At 44.2% G+C, this 19,225-nt stretch overlaps 1 protein-coding gene across 10 annotated transcripts in view; it reads left to right on the top strand.

The window, feature by feature from the left end:
• Positions 1-19,225, top strand: part of LOC126278677 (nascent polypeptide-associated complex subunit alpha, muscle-specific form-like) — a 125,258-nt gene that overhangs the window by 25,053 nt on the left and 80,980 nt on the right. For 7 of the 10 annotated variants that reach the window (XR_007550766.1, XR_007550767.1, XR_007550768.1 and 4 more), the window contains exons 4-5: positions 6,623-6,749; positions 17,126-19,034. Coding sequence is in view for 7 of the 10 variants with exons in the window: in XM_049978921.1 (XP_049834878.1) it covers positions 6,623-6,749; positions 17,126-19,034 (2,036 nt within the window). In the remaining 3 variants the exon portion in view is untranslated. The remainder of the gene's footprint in view (positions 1-6,622; positions 6,750-17,125; positions 19,035-19,225) is intronic. The other 3 variants (XM_049978924.1, XM_049978923.1, XM_049978922.1) reach the window with 1 other exon arrangement.

Below are 19,225 nucleotides of genomic sequence, written 5' to 3'. Positions count from 1 at the left end.
TTCCAAAAGTCATAGCACATCTCGTTTCAAGAGCTATCGGTGGCCCTAAAAATTACATTCTTTCATCGGGAAAGTCTGTAGTTGGTGGGACTGGTGTAACAGAGGATGGGACAGATTCAGGATTTGTGGGTGTGGAGGATGGTAGAGGGGTCCCACCCCTTATGTTCGACCAGAGAGGAGTTTGAGGAGGCGGAGGCGGAGGCGGTGGCGGTTGTGGGCTTTGGATTGGATAGAGCGGAGATGAGGGATCCAGGTGAGGTGACAGTCAATGATAAGCCCAAGGTAGGTGGGGGTGGGGGAGAGACGGACAGGACGGGCGCAGATGGTAAGGGAGGAATCAAGAAGCCGGAAGGAGCGAGTGGTACGACCTATGATGATCGCCTGGGTCTCAGAAGGATTGATTTTCAGGAGCCACTAGTTACACCATGTGGCAAAAAGGTCAAGGTGATTCTGGAGAAGACGATGGGACCGTTGAAGGGTAGGAGAGAGGGTACAGAAGGCGGTGTCATTGGCATACTGCAGGAGGAGTACTGGAAGGGGGGTTGGGCATATCTGCCATGTACAGGAGGCAGAGGAGAGGGGAGAGGACAGAGCCCTGGGGCACACCCACAGAGGGGTAGAAGATGTAGGAATTGGCGTTATGGATGGTAACATAGGAGGGGCGGCGGGAGAGGAAGGAGGCAATCAGACGGACATAGTTGACAGGAAGGGCATAGGTCTGGAGTTTAAACAGGAGACCGGGATGCCAGACACGGTCGTAGGTCTTTTCGAGGTCGAGGGAGACAAAAATAGCAGAATGACGGGAGTTGTTGGAGGGAGAGGACATGAGTGAGACGTAGGAGGAGCTGGTCATCAGCAGAGAAAGAAGATCGAAAGCCACACCGGGTGATGGGCAGGAGGTGGTGTCAGTGGTGGTGGTAATGGTTGCACTGGGTAAGGATGGATTCCAAGAGGGTGATGAACACTGAGGTGAGACATACAGGGTGACAGGAAGGGGCATCAGATGGAGGCTTGTTGGGTTTGGAGAACATCAGGATATGGGAGGTTTTCCACAGGTCGGGGTATTTAAGCTGGTGGCAAGGATTACGTTGTAGAGAGTGGCAAGGACTGCAAGGAAGGAGGGAGGGTAGTGCTTGAGGTGGCGTAGGTAACGCGGACGTGATCGGGAACGGTGTTGCGTTTTAGTGTAGAGTGTGAGGCTGATGTCCTGTGTAGTGATGGGAGTATTAAGTTCAGATGGTGGTGTGTGGCCCAAGTACTGGAAGCTAGAAGCAAGAGGAGGGACAGAGGTATTCGTACGGTCGATGACGTCAGGGAAGAGGGAATAATGAAACTGTCGACAATCTGGGATGGAAAAAACATCGGACAGGTGGGAGGCAAAGTGGTTGGCTTTACTGAGGTTGTCAGGAAGGGGTCGGTCATCAAGGAGGAGAGGCTAATGTGAGGTAGGGCGGTTCCCAGTAAGGCGGTGGAAAGCAGACCAGTACTTGGAAGAATTCATTGGGAACGTGGTGTTGGGTTGTGTACATGTCTGTCGCCAATCACGTAATTTCTTCGCAGTAAGCATGTTGTGGATGTGTCGTTCTAATTGCCGGTGGAAGGTGAATGTGTCCCGGTCACGAGTGCGGAGAAAAGAGCGGTAGAGGCAGCGGGATTTGCGAAGGAGAAGGAAGGCTTGCAGGAGCAGGGCTGGGCAGTGAGGGTGTATGGCTTTGGTAGGGATATGGATGGCGACGGCGTCAGACAAGGTCTGGTGCAGGAAGGCAGCAGTGCGGGAGGTGTCATCAGAAGTTGATAGGATTGATGATACTTGATAACTTTATAAGCTGTTGTTAGTTCTTCAGCAGCAACGAGACAAAGCATCATTAAATCATCACAAATCATTGATTACGTTACGTTGTTGCACGGGACAATAAAATTTGTAAGTTTTTTAGTTATATGTATTGGCGTTTGTGTCGCACAAGTGTTTTTGTTGTGCTGATTCCCTATCCGAAGACTGGTTTTGTGCAGTTCTTCACTCTATTTTGTGCAAGTCTCAATAACTACTGTGACCTGACGGATCTGAACCTGCTATTGTAGTCAAGCCCTGGCCTCGCCCCCCCCCCCCCCCCCCTCCTTTTCCCCCTGAGTTACGAAACTGAAGCCTCAGTATGTGTCCTATCGATTCATCCATTATTTTAGTCAAGGTCTGCCATAATTATAATTTATCTTATCTTCTACTCGATTGAGTCCTTCTTCATTATTTGTTTTATGTAACCATCTGATCTCCTGCAGCACCACATTTCAAAATTTTGTAGTCTCTTCTTGTGTTTTCTGTTTATCGTTCATTTTTCACTTTCATATAAGGCTAGATTCCAGACAAATACCTGCTGGAAAGGCTTCTTAGGATATTAGTTTCTATTCTTTGCTAAATACGAGGGTGTGTTAGAACGTAATGCCTCCGAATATTTATGTAAAGACTGTTATAACTTTTAAATAAAACAAACATTATTAACATTCTCCATCTTTATTCTTCACAGCGGTCTGCCGCTAGAGGGCTCCGAATTGTAGCGTGCAACGTGGCGTTTGTAACGTAACTGTGTAGGTGCGTGTAAAACAGCGCGCTGTAATTGAGCTTAGAATTCGAAGTCCTCCTCCCCACATGGAGCGGCCTCTCCTTAAGCATGACAACGAAGACCACGCAGGAGTGCAGCAACGTCTGCACCAGTCCTACGTCTAAGCTTGTCTCTCATCGATCATCTTCCATGTTATCCCGACTTAGCCCCATCCGATTGTCATCTGTTTCCAAAACTTAAAGAACGCCTCCCAGGACTTCACTTCGATAGCGACGAAGCAGTGCAGGCAGACGTGGGTTGTAGCTCCGTCAACGAAGTCAAACGTTCTACAATGATCTATCAACAAATTGGTCTCTCGTTGGGAGAAGTGTGTTTGTCGCCAGGGTGACTATGTTGACAAATGAAGGAACTATTCATTCCGTTGAATTGTTGTTCCAAATCCAAAACCGTCTCAATATTTATTTATTGGTCTGTTTCAGTCAGTTTTGTTAAAAGCGATTTTCAGTTTCCTGTTGGCTCAGAATTTCTTCATTCTTTGAGAATTCAACTTAGCTTCTTCATCTCAAATAACTCTTCTCATTAGTCTGTTGATCATTGTTTGTAGTCTGTTTTTTGTGTTTCTTAATGTATTACTAAAATAAATACATTAGTAAAGTTAAGCGTTCTGGTCCTGATGAACCCATCGACCGCTGTTCCACAGCCCTCCCTTCCGTTGTCAGGTTTCTTGATTTTGGAATCGCTATTAATCCGTCGAGTAGCCCCTCACTTTGCCTCATGAGGCTGCGTGAACCCCATTCCAGTCCTCTCACTAAGGAAAATTCCGTAGCGGTTCCGGGAAACGAACCTGAGTCCCCCCTGACAACTCAGCTACAGGAGGTAGACAAAAAAATACATACAGTGCAAAATGTAGCTAGTGATTTTATCTGTATTTTACAGGTCTCAAAACATCTATGTTTATTTTGTAAATTGTTGCATTTTCTTACGTAAAAAAATGTCATATGGCATCGTTGGCTCGGAGACTACGAAGAGGAGGTTCGGCCGCCTAATTGGAAATGTTTTCCTGTCCTTCGTGCACAATCACACCTTTTCTTCACGAACTGTGACAGTTATTTGTGTAAGTGTGTCTGAGATGTGAAGATATATGTGTGTGTGTTTGTGTGTGTGTGTGTGTGTGTGTGTGTGTGTGGTGTGATGACACGTCTGTGTTGGATGACGACGGAATGGAGAGGGTGAACCTAGTGTCATGTAACTTACTCTTTTCGAATAGCACCAAGGCGACAAAGGACCAATCACCATCAACAGAGTCATATGCCCATACACTTCAAGAGACACTATGGAGAGGTTTGGAATTTAATCTCAACCATTCGCTCAGAGTTTGGTGATTAGGCGCCCTACTGTATGCCTCTATTCCTCCTCCCCTTTATCATGAAGACAAAGTGTAAGCAGCCAATACTATGTGGCATACCGACACAGCTACCCATCCAAGTATTAAGCTTAACTTTGGTGTTCCGATGAGAAATGGTCCATCAACGAGGCAAAGCCATTGGCATTTTCTAATGTGAGGATAATGGCGATACTAGTGAGACGTTAGTGCTTCAAATCTGCTAGTCTCCTGCACAAAGTCACTTCCTGATCATTATACCACCTACATGAGAAGCAAATGTGATTGGTATCACCTTCTGATGTTGACTCATCTGCATAACTTGAGGAATGTCTTGAGATCAGTCTTGCAGAGGTGACTGGAGAAGTTTCCATGAAGTAAAAGTATTCTTATTATTGACGTTATATATCCTCGATCACTTGTACTACCTATAAACTACAATGTTATGAAGGCGAATAGGTTGCATATCAGAATACTGGCGAACTGTTTGCCATCGTGTTTTTCCCTGTTCTTCTTTCCATGCGTTTTTTAGAGCCCTTGAAGTTTTCAGGAGTAGTGAAACCAGAATTTGTGTGTGAGAATATGTTTTCAAGTCTTGTACATTGACAATGAACGAGTTTTCCGCCTCATTACCTTATCACGAGAGCATAATAATTTTATTGTCTCAATGACGTAAATTGACATTCTATTTCATTTCCTCTGGTGAAGGAAGGAACATTACTGTGTGTCTTTATTATAAATCACGTTATCCACATCCTATCCTTCTACATCTACGTTGTTATTGTTGTGGTCTTCAGTCCTGAGACTGATTTGATGCAACTCTCCATGCTACTCTATCCTGTGCAAGCTTCTTCATCTCCCAGTACCTACTGCAGCCTACATCCTTCTGAATCTGCTTAGTGTATTCATCTCTTGGTCTCCCTCTACGATTTTTACCCTCCACGCTGCCCTCTAATACTAAATTGGTGATCCCTTGATGCCTCGGAACATGTCCTATCAACACTCCATACAAATACTTTTAGTTTTTTCGTTAAGGACCACCATTTGTAGCAATTTTCAATATTAAACGCAACAGTTAGGATTTTCGGTTTCAAGTGCAAGTATGGAGCTTTCCCCCATCCGTTAGAATTAAGTCAGATTTTAATTGCTTAACCACAACTGATCTTAGATGAGCTCTAAATTCAATTTACTTTCTTACTACGATTAACGTTTCTCGTTTTGATAAATATTTGAGATTTTTATTAGTAAATTGGACCTCATCTAATGTTTGAAGTATCCATGTGGTCCCATGAATTACTTAGATGATAACTCGAACGCAGGTATTACTTGTATACAGGTATTTAGGGAAAATGTCTGATCTTTACGAAATATTTAAGAAAAATCAGCGTTTGAAATAATTTGCTATTCAATGGGCTTTTTTACAGTCGGTCATTGTCTCCAATCTGTCGTCAAGTGTGGCCCCAGACGGAGAATTTACTACCAACCTCATAATTTTAGTAAGCATAGGTAAATTATGTGAAATTTTGTGTTTAAAATAGCCCAAGAACGATCACTGAGGGTTAGTAAAGCATGGAATACGTGGATCGTTCTTGAGGAATGTCAACTGAGACATTTTCCTATAATCCAAGGGCGTGTAATTAAAATGATGAGCAATATTGACAAACATGCCAGTCATTTTTATCTGGCATCCACCGAACTGGTGATGGCCGCATAAAACTGCAACGTATTACACGCTCTTGTTGAAATTCAGACTAGGAATGAACGTGTATGCTTTTGAAACAATCAACAGGGTGTATTAATGTGTAATATGTATGTGTTACTGTTAATGTTCATGTCTGTTTACCCTTTTTCCCGTCTAAATTATTTCGGTTTTACGCGAACAGAATTTTGATTTCCCACCCCACAAAATTTCATTCTCAACAGCACTGCATGACCAGTCTCGTAGGTTAACGGAGGACTAGATATTGGTGTTAGAATTGCACATCGAAATCCATTTTTGACAGAGATTTGATTGTCTCCTAGCATAGCAACATAGATCCCACCGATATCTACATACATATCGTATCTAAGACACAAGTGGGTTAGGAAATGCGTTCCATCAGGATGTTGTTAATGCATATACTTCCTTAGTTTCATTAAAGCTATAATAAACAACTTTGTCAAAGAGAAGAACCTCCACATTACATGTGATGATTTGGACAACAATCCTCGCCATTTTAACTATCCCTGCATTGAATGTAAACGTTATAAGCATAAGCCAAGTAGTACACAAATTTAATGACATAAGAAGTATGGATCGTATCTGTGTGTGTGGTTGAGATGGGTAACTTTCTCAGTTACTGGACTTCCCTTGCGATATACGTTGTGCTAATATGTATCTCCTTTGTTAAATAATTAATTATTTCATGGTATTCCCTTCTTTATTTATCCCGGTACGGAATCGAACATGGTAGAGAGAGAAGAGAAAGTATTGTAGTACAGTATGGCAATGATATGCAAGAACGTTAAGTTACCCAACCCAAGCGTACTTGAGTTAATAAAAAGGCAACTAAAAGCGGGTAGGAGGTCTGGCTCTGCTGTTTGGGTAATTTTCATCAAACGTGACAAAGCACACAGCTTGTTTATAAATTTCGCTTGCGCCGTAGAAACCAGCGAGTTGCGCTAATTCCAGTGCTGTGTTTGGCAGGACAGCCGAGAGCAGGCAAATGGGTCCACCGAGGCGGATGGCGGAGCAGCAACCGGTGGGTGACCCAGGCCTTCAGGCTGGGGACAGACCGCAGCCGCGCAGGGCTCCGGCGCAGGACAAGAGACAGGTACTACCAGTGGGGTATCTCAATTAAAATTTCATCCTCATTCCTACAGGTGGCGAATGGTGTAAGTACATAATGACCAACCAATGTGTCAAAGTTATGCAAATTTTAAGTGGAGATCGCCACACAACATGCCTATAGGAGTGAACGTGATGGCTGTGATCATGTTCATTTTTCGGATGTATTAAAGGACGTGTTTAAAACACCATGAACTACACTTGAAATGCTTATTTGCCACCGTATTGCGGTGTATAGTCCATCGTCAGTGACGTCTGATACAGTGCTATTAGATCTTAGTAACAGTTCTTGATCATGTCTGACATAACTGTCATGTAGTGTAAACAGGAACTGACAGGTCAAAGAGTCTGCATTATCTGTCTTTTGTTATTTCTAAGGTCATATACGTCTGTGACAAGCATTCATATACAGGGTGTCCCAAAAAACAACGACAATACTCAGTATGTTGTGTGAGAAAGCACACTGGGGGGTTTCCAAGAAGAAACCCATATCCTGAAATGCACAGCTTGAGAAACAGAGAGCGTCAAAGTTTGAGATGGCTGTGCGTTACACATTACGCCAATAAACCTAACATGAGGAGCACATTGTGCTGTCTACACTACAAATGGGCTTCGAACTGTGTCAATGCAGAGCCTGCATTGGTAGTGCTGAGCCTCATGTCAGAGACAATACATACAGTTTTCTTTGAAGTGTTTCAATCGCTCTGTGGACTCGATCAATAAGGTCCTTCACATAGTCGAGAGTTGTCAGATCTGGCGAATGTGCTGGCCATAGAACTGGCCCACTCCTACCAAACCATCGATTGGGAAATGTAATATTGAGGCAATTCTGCACATCGGCATCAAAATGTGCTGGAGCCCCGTTATGTTGCAGTCACAAATTTATCTGAATATTTAATGGCACTACATCCAATAGGTTAGGCAATACATCCTGAAATAATGTGAGGTAGATCTCTGTTCTATTAGTCAGTTTGACGATAAATGTGGGCTAATGATATCCTAGTCCAGGTGTTAATACCAACCCTGTCTTGGCGATTTTGAATCACATGCGCACATTGGTTTTCGTCCACCCAAACATGCGTGTTGTGCAATTTAAATATGCTGTCTCTAGTAACCAAGCTTTTATCTATGAATAGCAGCAAGCACACGGATTGTTGCTTTAGCATGCATTGTTGTAAGCACCACCGCACAAATTGTACCCCTAGTGGATAGTTCTCCTCCCGTAATGCCTGGACTTTCTACACATAATATGGTTGGCGACAGTGGTGATAGACACATGCCACATGTCACTATTACCCACGTGCAGTGCCTGTGCCACGTGCAGAGTTCTGGTGGCTGAGTCCTCTTCAAACATTGTCTTCACATACTCCTCCAAGTACAGTGTTCAACCCAAGCATAGATTACCTGCTCACAGTAGACTGGGAATTTATTCGCAAATACCAAGAACAAAGTGCTAATACTTTACTGTACAATGAACACATCTCAGGCAGAAAATATCTACGTGTAACTTTCAGGCTTCTCTGAGATGTCTCTCAATCATTGCAAATGTGGAACGATGCGGAATACGTTTTTTCGGGAAATGCTTCACATAAAACCTTGCCACAGCTCTCCCATTGCAATCTACTTTGCTGTATGCAAACAGCATGGTGGTCATTTCCGCAGCTGTGCAGTGGTACATATCGAACAATGTTGCTACACTGGCAGATCACACAACATATGCAGTAGGATGAGCCCAAGGGCTATGTGGAGGAATGAAGCGCTTGGTCAGGAATGTTATTAAGCTAGGGTCGTATATGACAGATGACTACAGGGCCACAACTGCTCGATCTCAGACTTCGACACTCTCCATCTCCCAGGCCTTGCGTTTCCCGGTAAGGGTTCCTTCTTCGAAACCGATCAGTTTGCCTTCCTACACAACATTCTAAGCATTTTTTATGTTACTTTGGGACACGCAGTACATAAAATACAGTCTTTGGACAGTTGATACAGGAAGGCAGAGTATACAAAAGGTATAAAATTGGAAAATCAAATAACATATCACGTGAAATTTCACCATTTTACTTACAGGCTATGGAGAAATGCCAAATCGAACTTGCTCAGTTAAAACTCCGTTTAAATTTAGTGTATACTCTATTTGTTCATTAAGTGTGTCCGGTTGTTTTCTCACATGGATGGACATTTCAGTTTATTTTAGAATATTTCATAATATGCCTCTTTCAGCTTTATGAAGAAGGGTGATGCTTTTACTAATACGTTAGCAGAATGCCTGTGTTCTCTTTAATCAGCATTGAATGCTATCGTATTAATTGACACACATGTCATTGCTATAGAGATACATAATATAAGTAAATTTACATTCCTACTATCATATATATACCTGTCATGTTGTAGAAACCGATGTAAATACATTTGCTAATTTCCTCTGCATTTGATTCCACTGATGATTGAATATACAACCAAATACCGATTTCGTAAATAATTTTTTCAAGTGTAGCTCATGGTGTCCCAAGGTGTCCTCTAATAAATATCTTCAGGATGTGGAGCACCAAGCACTCAAGAGTTTTATGCGATATTTCGAACTTCGATGAAAGTCAAATTACTGGAATGGGATCATGGTATCATCTCACCGACAGACAGGACAGACAGTAAGCTGTAGTGCAAGGAATGGAGAATGTACGAGGGTTGCCCAGAAAGTAATACATATCATTTTTTTCTTCAACAATTCTTTATTGAACATAATGAGAATTGCACACATGAAATAATGGTGTTTTATCTGCACACCCTGTTTTTCCACGTAATCTCCATCCCATTCTATGCCGGACGCAATGCTTCACTATGTGAATCACCTCCTCATCATCCTTAAAATGTCTTCCACGAATGGCATTCTTTAATGGCCCAAGCAAGTGGAAGTTGGAAGTTCGAGGCGGCTAGGTCAGGTGTGTCAGTCGTGACAGCCATGGATGGCCTCCTCGACCGCTGCAAATCGTGAAACTCTGCCGAACCGCCTTCTGATGACCTCACCCTCAGATACTAACTGTATACTTCTCTTGACAGCAGATGCTCCATAGACTTTGCACAAGCGTTTGTGAATATTCCCCTCAGTTCCTTTCTCTGTAGTGAGAAACTCAATGACCGCACTGTTCATGAGCGTACATCGCCTACAGACGCCATTTTGAAACTGTCCTGCAGCTCCGCTATGTGTTGGAATTGACAGAAACTTGGCACTTTCGCTCAGGAGACTTCAGATAATACATACGTAACGTTTCGCATTCGTAGCAGTGTTTTCGGCAGAGAAAAAAAAGCGGTGCGTTACTTTCTGGGCAACCCTTGTATGATGGCGAGATGGACTCAGAACAACAGTGTGGCAAGAAACGCAGGCACAGCTCTTTCCGGAAGAACTACACCACAAGACGATCGTTGGTGAGTACATGTTACTGGTAGATGGGTAGGTATTTCGAGATGGCAAGCGTTGTTTGCCACCAACACCATGCCACACAAAACAGAGAGTTAACTGGGACTTTGAGTGTCATCCTGTGGTGTTCGTTAATGAGCATCACTTCTGTTTGTGGAGCTCAACTTGAGGGCAACATGTGTGTGGGCGATGTGCTCAAATATCACACGGTTCTTAATATGGTACGTGATCAGTACAGACAGCAACACTTACTTTGCAATATGCTCCCACACTAGTCACTATGTTGGTAACGGGTTCTCGTGGTAGGAAGTTCAAATCCACTTATGCGGTAAACAACTGTTCGACGGTCGTTGGTGCATGTGGACATACTGCAATATGTCTCCCCAGCGCATCCCACGCATGTCTATGGGATTTATATTGGGGAACATGCAGGTCAATCCACTCGCCAAATATCCTGTAGTACCATCAACTCCTCAAACTGTACTGTTTGATGCAGCCGCAAGTTGTCATCCACGAAAATGAAGTCATGAACAAATGCATCAAACGATCATGTTGGACAATGGTCCTGGGTGCATTACAAGCTCCCACCACTCACTGAATGAAATTACGTCTAGAATGACTATGCAGACTGAATCTGCTCTCATCCGAAAAGAGCATGTGATTCCACTCCTCATTAGTCCAGTCCCTATGTTCCTGGGACCTCCGACAACATCCAGATTAAAACGTCACCTACCCATTCGCGAAGTAGCTGCTCTGACGACAGGGAAAGTGATACACCATGATGCACCATGTTATTAAACTCATATTTATCAAACTGTGTAGAAATTTTCATCAAAACCCAGCTACAAACTGGTATGAAAGCATTCACCTACCTATCGCATCCCAGACAAGCTCTGTGGGTGACAAAACCGTGCCTCTACAGCTCCTGGACTCATGGTGGGGGTAGTCATTGGATATGGCAATAGGACTGATTTGGTAATTTTTGAAAGAGGAGAATGTTTGATAGTATGTGGCAAGAATTGTGAAAGATGTTGTCATATACTTTGTGACTGAGGTACCAAATTGGTATATTCCACCATGATAATACAAGACCCCGCACTGTAGCTAATACCACAGGTGCATTTAGGAATGTACAGATACTTTACTGGCATGTCTTGTTCCTGTTTTGTCACCCAAAGAGCTTGTCTGGGATGCGATGGGAAAGCATATGCTTCCATACGAGGTTCCAGCTGGTAAGTGATGAACAGTTTTACACAGTTTGATGAATATCAGTTCGTGTGGTGCTTTATGGTATATCACCTTCCCCTGCCATCAGAGTACTTATTCCGCAAAGGGCTAGATGACATTTCAGTCTGGATGTTGTCGAAGGTCCCAAGAGCATAGACACTGGCCTAACAAGGAGTGGTGTTGCTTGGTCTTCTTGGATGAGAGTAGATTCAGTCTGAGTAGGGTGGGAACAAGTAGTGCACTCAGGAACATTATCGAACATGATGGTATGGAGAGACATGATGTTGTATGGGTATACTGATCTCCATAACGCTGAACATGGTACACTCACTTGTCAGCTTTATTGTGACACTTTAGTCCTTCCACATGCATTCGACCCTGACTTCATTTTTGTGGATGATAGTTCGCGACCGAATCAAACAGCACAGTTGGAGGAGCTCATGGTGCTAGCGGTTATCTGATGAATAGACTATCTTGCCAATTCCCCTGACTGAAATCCCATTGAGCATGTGTGGGATGCGTTGGGGAGACATATTGCAGTATGTCCACATGCATCAACGACCATCCACCAGTTGACGACCGTGCTAATGGATTTGAACTTCCTACAACAAGAACTCCTTACCAACCTAGTGGCCAATGTGGGAGCAGTTGCGGAGCATCTGTTGCCTTCTGTGGTGGTCACATACCTTATTAAAAACCATGTTCAATGTGATTGTCGCCCTTGAACAAAAGTGTAATTTCTCTACGTTTCCTTGCGTATTCCTTTCAGTTACCTCCTGCAGTGACTATAGCCGTTCTTTCGTTCTTTCTATGTATGTCAAAGTTTCATCGAGTTGTGTTACTTGGCAGTAATACATCATGCTAAAGTTACTTTCGTCCTTAAGTTCTGGTCACCAGTGTACTTACCATAGTCCACGCCTCTTTTTAGCATAAATTTTCACTGTAAATCACAATGATTATCATATCGTTACAAAGCTATCACGAAAGGATTTTAGAATTTGCGCAGCACCATCTTCAAGAAAAAATCGCACCTTCTTCGATAAATCTGTAGACAAAGAAATCGTCACGAGTATTGACTGTATATGAGGGTTGGAACTTAAATAGTGGCAACTACTTATTCACAACCGATAAAAAAGAGTTACAAATGGTTCAAATTACTCTGAGCACTATGGGACTTAACATCTGAGGTCATCAGCCCCCTAGAACTTAGAACTACTTAAACCTAACTAATATAAGGACATCACACACGTCCATGCCCGAGGCAGGATTCGAACTTGCGACCGTAGCGGTCGCGCGGTTCCAGACTGAAGCGCCTAGAACCGCTCGGCCATATCGGCCGGCAAAGAGTTACATGTTTGCACCTGTTACTGTCTTTCAAAGTAATCGTCAGTGTTATGTAGAACACGTTGCCAGCGATGTAGAAGGCGTAGTATACCGTTAGCAGAGTCTGTTCTGTTGATGGTGCGAATGGAGCAGTCTACTGACTGTCGAATCTCTGGAACAGTTCTGAAGCGAATGCCCTCATCTTCCGAATCAAATCAGTCACAAGCACTTAAGTCCGGGGAGTATGTTGGATGGTACAGTACTCCCCAGTCCCATCGACCGAACAGAGCACCCACAGCTTGCGCTGTATGCGCCCGCGCTTTGGCGTACAGAATGATGGGTGGGTTACGCAGAAAGTGTCGACTCCTCTTTTCGCAAAGTTGGTCGTAGACGATGCTCCAAAAACGAACAGTAATACTGTGCATTGACGGTCTGCCGTGGAGGAACGTAATGCGGTAGGATAACACCATCACAGCTGCACACGAGAATCACCATAACTTTAGACCGCTCCATTCGCACCATCAACAGAACAGGCTCTGCTAACGGTATACTACGCCTTTCACATCGCTGGCAACGAGTTCTAGACAACACTGGTGACTACCTGGAAGGACAGTAACAGGTGCAAATATGTATCCCTTTTATGTCGGTTGTGAGTAAATATTTGCCACCATTTAAGTTCCGACCATTGTATTATTGCTTCTCCAAATGCCTGATTTGGGGTCTCCAATACGTCCTAAAGGAACTGCTTAGGCCGCTCATCGTGTAGATATGCGTAGAGAAAGTAACATCTCTTACAGACATGAACTATTTATTAACAACATTACTATTTTAATAGTTGAAAATATCTATTAGTGAGTTACTGTGGTGTCAAGTTCCACGACTGCGTGTCAGTGTGACAGTGATCGAAACCAGCTGAAGCCAAATGATTAAAATATGAATACCTCCTCATTTCGTCTGAGGAATGAGACAGGATAGTTTGCGACAAATCCTTCCAGATAAATTTCCGTCAATAAAATCTTTCGTTCAAAGGTGCAGGGCACAAATTCGTTACAAAAACTGTAAGTACCATTTTGAAATGGTAATGTCATATTACCCTACATCTGTGTCGCACAACGTGTATCAATTTGTAATATATCTTTAATGCACGAGTGGTCAAAAGTAGCACATTTTCATTGGACTCAAGTAATAGCACAAAAATCACTAAATATGACAATCTTCAGGCAGAATGATGAAATCCAAGATGGTGTGGGACCTTCTGATTTTATTAGTCAGTCACACTACAGGACATGTAAGTCATATAGCTAACAGATCAGTTTTCGGCAAACAGGAGTGGAGCAATGTGTCACACTAACATGTAGCATACATGTCCTATTCTTCATCTCAGCCTGCTTCATCCTGTGCACTTATTGATACATCATAAGAGAAAGCATAAAATTAATTTTTTTAATGTGTTCATAACTGTAATTTACTGTATTAATATGCTGTCTAAGAAGGTGCTACAGTGATAAAAAGGAATAAATTTTGGGTTTAATATAAGTATAAATTTAATATATGCATCTTTTTGCTAAACAATAGATTAGTTGACGTTGCCGTCAAATTTGACTGTCTTCACAGATAAATTAGCTATAATGAATTCTGAATACTTAACACTACAAACTGTTCAGTATAGAAGACAAATGTAATCGCCTGCTAAGACGTAAAATCAAACAGTTCGCATTTGTCCTATAGTTTTAAAATGTCAGTTTTCCGATTCACAGAAATACCGGGAAAAAATTAATAGAAAATTTATGTACATCTTAGATTGTCTCCTAGGGTATTCATTCATTATTTTCTTACGCTCAGCGTATTCGTTCAAAAATGGTTCAAATGGCTCTGAGCACTATGGGACTTAAAATCTGACGTCATCAGTTTCCTAGAGCTTAGAACCTGCGACGTAGCGGTCGCGCAGTTCTAGACTGTAGCGCCTAGAGCCGCACGACCACACCGACTGGCCCTACGTATTAGTACCGAGGCATTTTTAGTACAGGATTATTCTTAGAAATTGAAATAACTAAGTATGGAACGAAAGCAAGATGCTGCTCTGCTTACAGAACAAGTTGTCACGTTGCTGGAACTTTTCACTCTTGTCAAACAAAAATCTAAAACTGTACAAGGATTCAAGAAAAATAATCATGTGTCTGTTAGCAGAAAGGACAATACCTTAAACTCTGTAGTCTTCTTATACATATTGTAGATTGGAACAAAAAAATAGCGTAACGGTTAACAAGGAAAGAAGGAGATACAAGAGCATCCTTGTAATTTAATGTGTAAACTTAAGGTCATCATATATGTACTTTAAATCGTGAAGAACTACACAAATAACGAGCAGATACCTTTTATTTTGTGCTATGTATATCAGATTTGGGAAAAAATGTATAAAAAACAAACATGTTAAATTTAAAATAGTCATAAAGCGATGTAATTTTCCTTCAGTTAGATTGTATTTGTTACGATAGTCAGATTCGGAGAACAACCATAGTGATTGGATTTAAGACCCGCCTTCGTTGTGAGTGAGAAATCTTTTTATTGCACGACTAGTTTGGGAGAGCTGAACCTTCGCCGTCAGATATCATGCAATGGTTTGTTAAGTCATCGGTATGGGATGTTTTGAATAGTATCATATATCTTTTTATGTCAGGGTTTGTTTGGGTGAGCTGAAGGTCCATCAGCAATTGCCACGCAGTGGTTTGCCAAGTCATTGGTATGGGTTAGAAGCGCAGTTAATCATAAAAAATCTAACTCTGAGCAGCGAGAGGAGAACTTGCCTCACCAGTACACAAAGTTTGCTAGATAAAAGTCTAGAGTATCAGATGATTTCAGTTGCTTTGGCCATTATCAAGTCAACAAGATGTAGGCGTAACTTATAAGTAACCTGTATACATATTGATCACTTTGTAATGGCCAGAGGCCCTAAAATCTGATGATCATGATAGAAATTTAGGCGTTTAGGTAACAATTTTATACAGGTTGTGGATAATTTACGCTACTGGCTATTAAAATTGCTACACCATGCAAATAACGTGCTACAGACGCGAAATTTAACCGACAGCAAGAAGATGATGTGATATGCAAATGATTAGCTTCTCAGAGCATTCAAATAAGGGTGGCGCCGGTGGCGACATATATGACGTGCTGACATGAGAAAAGTTTCCAACTGATTTCTCATACACAAACAGCAGTTGACCGGTGTTGCCTTGTGAAACGTTGTTGTGATGCCTCGTGCAAGGAGGAGAAATACGTACCATCACGTTCCCGACTTTGATGAAGGTTGGATTGTAGCCTATCGCGATTGCAGTTTATCGTATCGCGACATTGCTGCTCGCGTTCGTCGAGATCCAATGACTGTCAGCAGAATATGGAATCGGTGCGTTCAGGAGGGTAATACGGAACGCCGTGCTGGATCCCAACGGTCTCGTATCACTACCAGTCGAGATGACAAGCATCTTATCCGCATGGCTGTAACGGATCGTGGAGCCACGTCTCGATCCCTGAGTCAACGTTTGCAAGACAACAACCATCTGCACGAACAGTTCGACGACGTTTGCAGCAGCATGGACTATCAGCTCGGGAACCATGGCTGCGGTTACCCGTGACGCTGCATCACAGACAGGAGCGCCTGCGGTGGCGTACTCAACGACGAACCTGGGTGCACAAATGGCAAAATGTCATTTTTTCGGATGAATCCAGTTTCTGTTTACATCATCATGATGGTCGGATCCGTGTTTGGCGCCATCGCTGTGAACGCACATTGGAAGCGTGTATTCGTCATCGCCTTCCTGGCGTATCACCCGGCGTGATTGTATGGGGTGCCATTGGTTACACGTCTCGGTCACCTCTTGTTCGCATTGACGCCACTTTGAACAGTGGACAGTAGATGTGTTACGACCCGTGGCTCTACCCTTCATTCGATCCCTGCGAAACCCTGCATTTCAGCAGGATAATGCACGACCGCATGTTGCAGGTCCTGTCCGGCCTTTTTGGATACAGAAAATGTTCGACTGCTGCCCTGGCCAGCACATTCTCCAGATCTCTCACCAATTGAAAACGTCTGGTCAATGGTGGCCGAGCAACTGGGTCGTCACAATACGCCAGTCAGCACTCTTGATGAGCTGTGATATCGTGTTGAAGCTGCATGGGCAGCTGCACCTAAATTGCGTGAAAATGTAATCACATGTCAGTTCTAGTATAATATATTTGTCCAATGAATACCCGTTTATCATCTGCGTTTTAATGGCCAGTAGTGTATTATAACCATGGTCACCATACGAACAAAAGTCCTCATAGTTAACGGCACTAGTGCAATGACACAGGTCCGAAATCAGAAACTGACTACATCACATATGCGGGCCATGTTGTTGCAGATCCAGAAGGAACTCCAGGAAGCGCAGAGGCCCGAACTGGGTGGAGCGGGCGGCATCGGACGTGCACGTGGGGCCCCACAACGGCCGGCTTTCGTGCCCATAGGTCGCCACCCGGCGGAGATGGCTCGCCTACCCCAGGGCCAGGGGCCGCCGGGTCCATTCATGCTCCCGCCGCACCTCCACGGTGGCTACTTCTTCCCCGGCCCGCCGAAGCACTTCAGCAGTAAGAGCAGCGAACCACCAGACAAGGTGCGGCAGGGCGCCCCAACTCCGTACGGGCCGCGGAGAGCCGTCGGTGCGATGGCTCATCTCGTCACGCCTGTGAGAGTCAGCTCGGGCCCAACTGGCATTTCACCGAGGGACGTCCACATGCATTCACCGAGAACTCACGCAAATTCGCCGCCCGTCACACCTCGAGGCTTCAAAGAAGAGAAAGCGTCACCGCGATTCTCTTCGGACGCCGAGAAAACGCCCCGCGCTCCTATTGGGAAGCAGGAAGGTGGCGGGAAAGCAAGCCCGCGTGTTTCAGCAGTGGTGGCGAACACGAATTCTACCAGAAGGGCATTAGCACAAGGAGACGCTGCGGCAGCAACCGAACGCGGGAGAAATATTGCGAAAGACCCAGGCGACGAGAGATTACTAAGGAACCTGAACCTCAAAATGGCAGAAACCAAAAGTGGAAAGATACCGGAGAGGGGAAAGTGTCAAACCAGCACTGGTGCACCAGTATCAGAACTGAACAAGACTATGAACGATGTGGCGTCTGGCCGGGGACGTGGCAACCCCGCAGAGCTGATGCAGCACAGGAATCCGTATATGGCAGGAGGCGGGGCTATCTACCAGATGGAGAGGAAGGCACAGTTTGGCAGGGGTGCGATGGTGGGACCTCCGTTTAGAGATCCAGAAGGGGTCGGCCTAGAGTCGTACGGTGCAAAGCCAGCGCATTTTCATGGCCACAGTATCCCAGGTCTACCACAGCAACAAATGCCGACAATGCCTCCGACAGGACTGGTACCAATGTCTTCACCAAAGATAAACACAACCAGGGCTGCAACGGATACCTCCCGAATGGCCTCGCAGAAGAAGCCTCCTACACCTGTAGCGAAGAAGACAGACTCTCCACCAAAGTCGCCAGCGCTTTTCTCACCGACGCTTCTCATAGCGTCACCAGCGACTTCAGCAATGAATTCGCCGAGGCCATCACTGGTGACAACGCGCAACACACCTTCAAAAAACACTGTTTCAGGGAAAATAAAAAATGCTTCAAAAGCCTCTCCAGGAAACTCACCGAAGTCACCATCACCGAGGAACTCGCCGGCGAGGACATACGTAATCACACGAAAGCATTCGCCAACACCGCTATCGGTACCTTCGCGTAAAAAGGCTCAGGCGACTGCGCCTGCAAACGTATCGAAGAAGTTACAGATAGATTCTCCAGCGCCTCAGACTACAACCGCCACAACAGGTAAGGACACAAAGGGAAGGTTTCAGAATCCCAAATCACGTTTGTCTGCAGGTGGAGATCTCCAAACTGCCAAAGAAAGACCTGCTGCGTCTCCCTCTGCTGTAGCGCCCACAGCTCAGAATCAGCCATCTAAGGAGACGGACGAGTCTGACTATCAGGCAAAGGAACTGTCAGATTTGAACAAGGAAGAACAGCTCACCAAAACATCGCCACGTATTAGAAAGCTGACGAGAACGAGCTTGCAGCCTGTAAAAAACCCGTCGACCCCCAGATCTGCCGTTTCGGACCACTTACCAGACGAAGAGGAGGGAGAGAGCGGAAACACAACGGCAAAGCAGCCTGAAGGTACTCCGCGGAAAAACAGCGCTGGCGATGGGAACAAGAACTTGCTGACTCCTGTAAAAAACCGAAAAGGGGCCGCCACTGGAACCGCCCACACTGAAGGTAAACGTGCAGAAAGTATTTCACTACATGTAACTTCTAGTAATAATATGTTTAAGGTTTTGCGCCAGAAGCACGAATTTCATCTCTACCAGTTTTGCTTTAAAAATAGAATATCAAAATTATGTTCTACTTTGCTTCCAGTCTTTGGTCCACATGCTGTCCTCTTGAATAACACATTTGTTAGTCTTTTG

Source organism: Schistocerca gregaria, chromosome 6 (assembly GCF_023897955.1).
Source record: "Schistocerca gregaria isolate iqSchGreg1 chromosome 6, iqSchGreg1.2, whole genome shotgun sequence".
Classification (NCBI taxonomy): Eukaryota; Metazoa; Arthropoda; class Insecta; order Orthoptera; family Acrididae; genus Schistocerca; species Schistocerca gregaria.
The sequence above is the reverse complement of the archived record's forward strand: the minus strand, read 5'-3'. Positions and strand labels throughout refer to the sequence as shown.